The sequence below is a fragment of the Montipora foliosa genome, chromosome 2, assembly GCF_036669935.1.
Source record: "Montipora foliosa isolate CH-2021 chromosome 2, ASM3666993v2, whole genome shotgun sequence".
NCBI classification, from domain to species: Eukaryota; Metazoa; Cnidaria; class Anthozoa; order Scleractinia; family Acroporidae; genus Montipora; species Montipora foliosa.
In genome coordinates this window covers 53,960,934-53,963,191 of record NC_090870.1, presented here as the reverse complement: position 1 = coordinate 53,963,191, position 2,258 = coordinate 53,960,934, and the positions used below count along the sequence as shown (strand labels likewise).

At 39.9% G+C, this 2,258-nt stretch overlaps 1 protein-coding gene across 1 annotated transcript; it reads left to right on the top strand.

The window, feature by feature from the left end:
• Positions 1-356: 356 nt before the first annotated feature.
• Positions 357-1,475, top strand: LOC137991818 (histamine H2 receptor-like). Its single transcript, XM_068836856.1, has one exon. It carries the CDS (start codon positions 357-359, stop codon positions 1,473-1,475), a length of 1,119 nt encoding a protein of 372 aa, XP_068692957.1.
• Positions 1,476-2,258: the final 783 nt, after the last annotated feature.

Genomic DNA, 2,258 nt, shown 5'->3' with positions numbered 1-2,258 from the left:
AACCCAGTAATGAAGCGCTCCTAGAATTAATTTTGTTTATTCAGGAATAATACGGCAATAAACTCTACGAAGAAGGACTGAATCTCTCTTGTCAACAACAAAAACACAGGTTTTGCATGGATATTGAAATAATTGAGGTGAATAGGTCATTTAAGTGTAGTTCCAGTAATATCTTTATACTTCCTATCCACTTAAAGATCAATTTAGCCGATGACATCAGCTCAAAGATCGTGAAGACCTATATAAGAACTATTTTCACTTGTCCTAGAGATTCTTTCTTTGCAATTTATCAAAGTAAAGATTCTTGAAGTCGCACCAATTTGATTGTGACCCAAGCGAAAAACGTTCACATCATTATGTTCAACTCAACAGACCACAACACATCGGATTCTCAAGGAAATTTAGGGTACTACTTCTTTGAGCCTTCATTCATGTATCCAGTTTCTGCAGTTTATATATTAATCGCGATCATTGCAGCTATTGGAAATCTAACTGTTGTTTTAGCGATACTCGCCAACAGAAGTCTTTGCGGTAATACAACCTACCTGTATCTTCTATCTCTGGCAATCTCAGATCTCATCACTGCCACCATGGCAATGCCCTTTGATATCGAATTTATTTTTCAACAAAGCGTATGGAAACATGGAGTGAGTCTGTGCGTTGCATTCTACACTGCTTGGCTTATCACGGTTCCCACCTCGATCTTAACGCTTTTGGCCATCGGCGTGGATCGATTTCTTAGCCTCAGAGATCCTATGAGACAATATCGCCAATCGCAATTCTCGACAAAGAGATCCTGTTTGATCGTCATCATCACCATTTGGATCTACAGCATTACCTGGGCTCTTCTGCCTGTAATGGGCTGGCGTGTAAAAGGTCGAGAGTTCGTACAATGGGACATGTGTATGATTCCCTTCACTAAGGTGTACTCCGCACTAAGCACCCTCCTGAACTTTATTGCGCCCCTTCTGATAAGCTGTGTCTTTTTTATCTTGGCCTTTGTCATTACCTACAAGCAGCAACGAAATAAGCAGATTTTAGGCACCATTGGGTCTCAAAGACACGATTCCAAACAAACAAGATTCTTCGCAAAACACCTAAAGGTGACCAAGACAACTTTGATGTTTTTGGCAGCATTTTTCTTTTGTTGGCAGCCTTATTCCTACTTCAGCATTGCTTCCAATCTTTATGGTGGAGAGCACTGGGAACCATACCCTTATAAAGTGTACGTATTGTTGATGATGTTCGGTTACCTAAACTGCGCGCTAAACCCGTTCTTGTTCGCGTTTCGCAATAGGAACTTCCGATCCACTTGTATGAAATTCATCCGCTCTCTCAAATTAGGTGCAAATTCGATTCCTTCATCTATACGCCGTCCCCCCACCATCAGCACTCAAAGTTCTTCCTCTGAGATTTCGGAAAATGATAGGAAAGAGATACGTCTTCAGTCTGTACGGAAGAAGAGCGAAGACTAAGCCATCCGTGAAAACAAACAGTCTATTTTCCTAATTGAAGTTATCCCAAAATGATAGGCTCATAACATTCTCAGCAGAGCTGTTTCCACTGTACACACGGCTTTAGGGATAAATTTAAGTGCCGAATGACATCAATGGAGGAATTTTGCCTACAAGATATATAGACTTAAAACTGTTAAAGTATCGTGAGGCTCGTTTTTCTTAAAGACCCGAAGAATCTTTCGAGCTTAAATGGGCATTTTTAGAAAGCTTTTTGTGTGATATACGCAACCCAAAGAAGACACTAATCAGAAGATATTGGGATAATGAAATGCTGAAGTGAACGAGCCACTATAAAATCTCAATGTCAGACTACAAGTTAATTCGGGACAGAGCTGCGCAAATCGCGCGTTCTTTCCAAATCGTCCATAAGAGGTACACATGTTGCCTGTAAAATCCGTTCTCAGGTTGAATCCGTTTTTACCTAGGTTAAATTGGTGATCCTCATTTTGCCTAGGTTGAAAACGCACTCAGGAACCCTTTTTGTGGGGCCTAAATTAAGCCTAAAGAAAAATTAGGGTCAAGTTAGGATTAGTTTTGGTTATTATACAAGGATAACAATTGACTTATTACACAAACGTGAGTAATGAAAAACTGTGTTGTGTTGAGCATGTTGTTCTCTTATCATCTTGTGATGTTGAGACTGAATGGAAAGAACGTATGTATACACAAGCCGATAAGATGTTACGAAACATCAATTAAGAAAATCTTTTGAGATGCGTTAGACAGCTTGAGCTTGAGGGA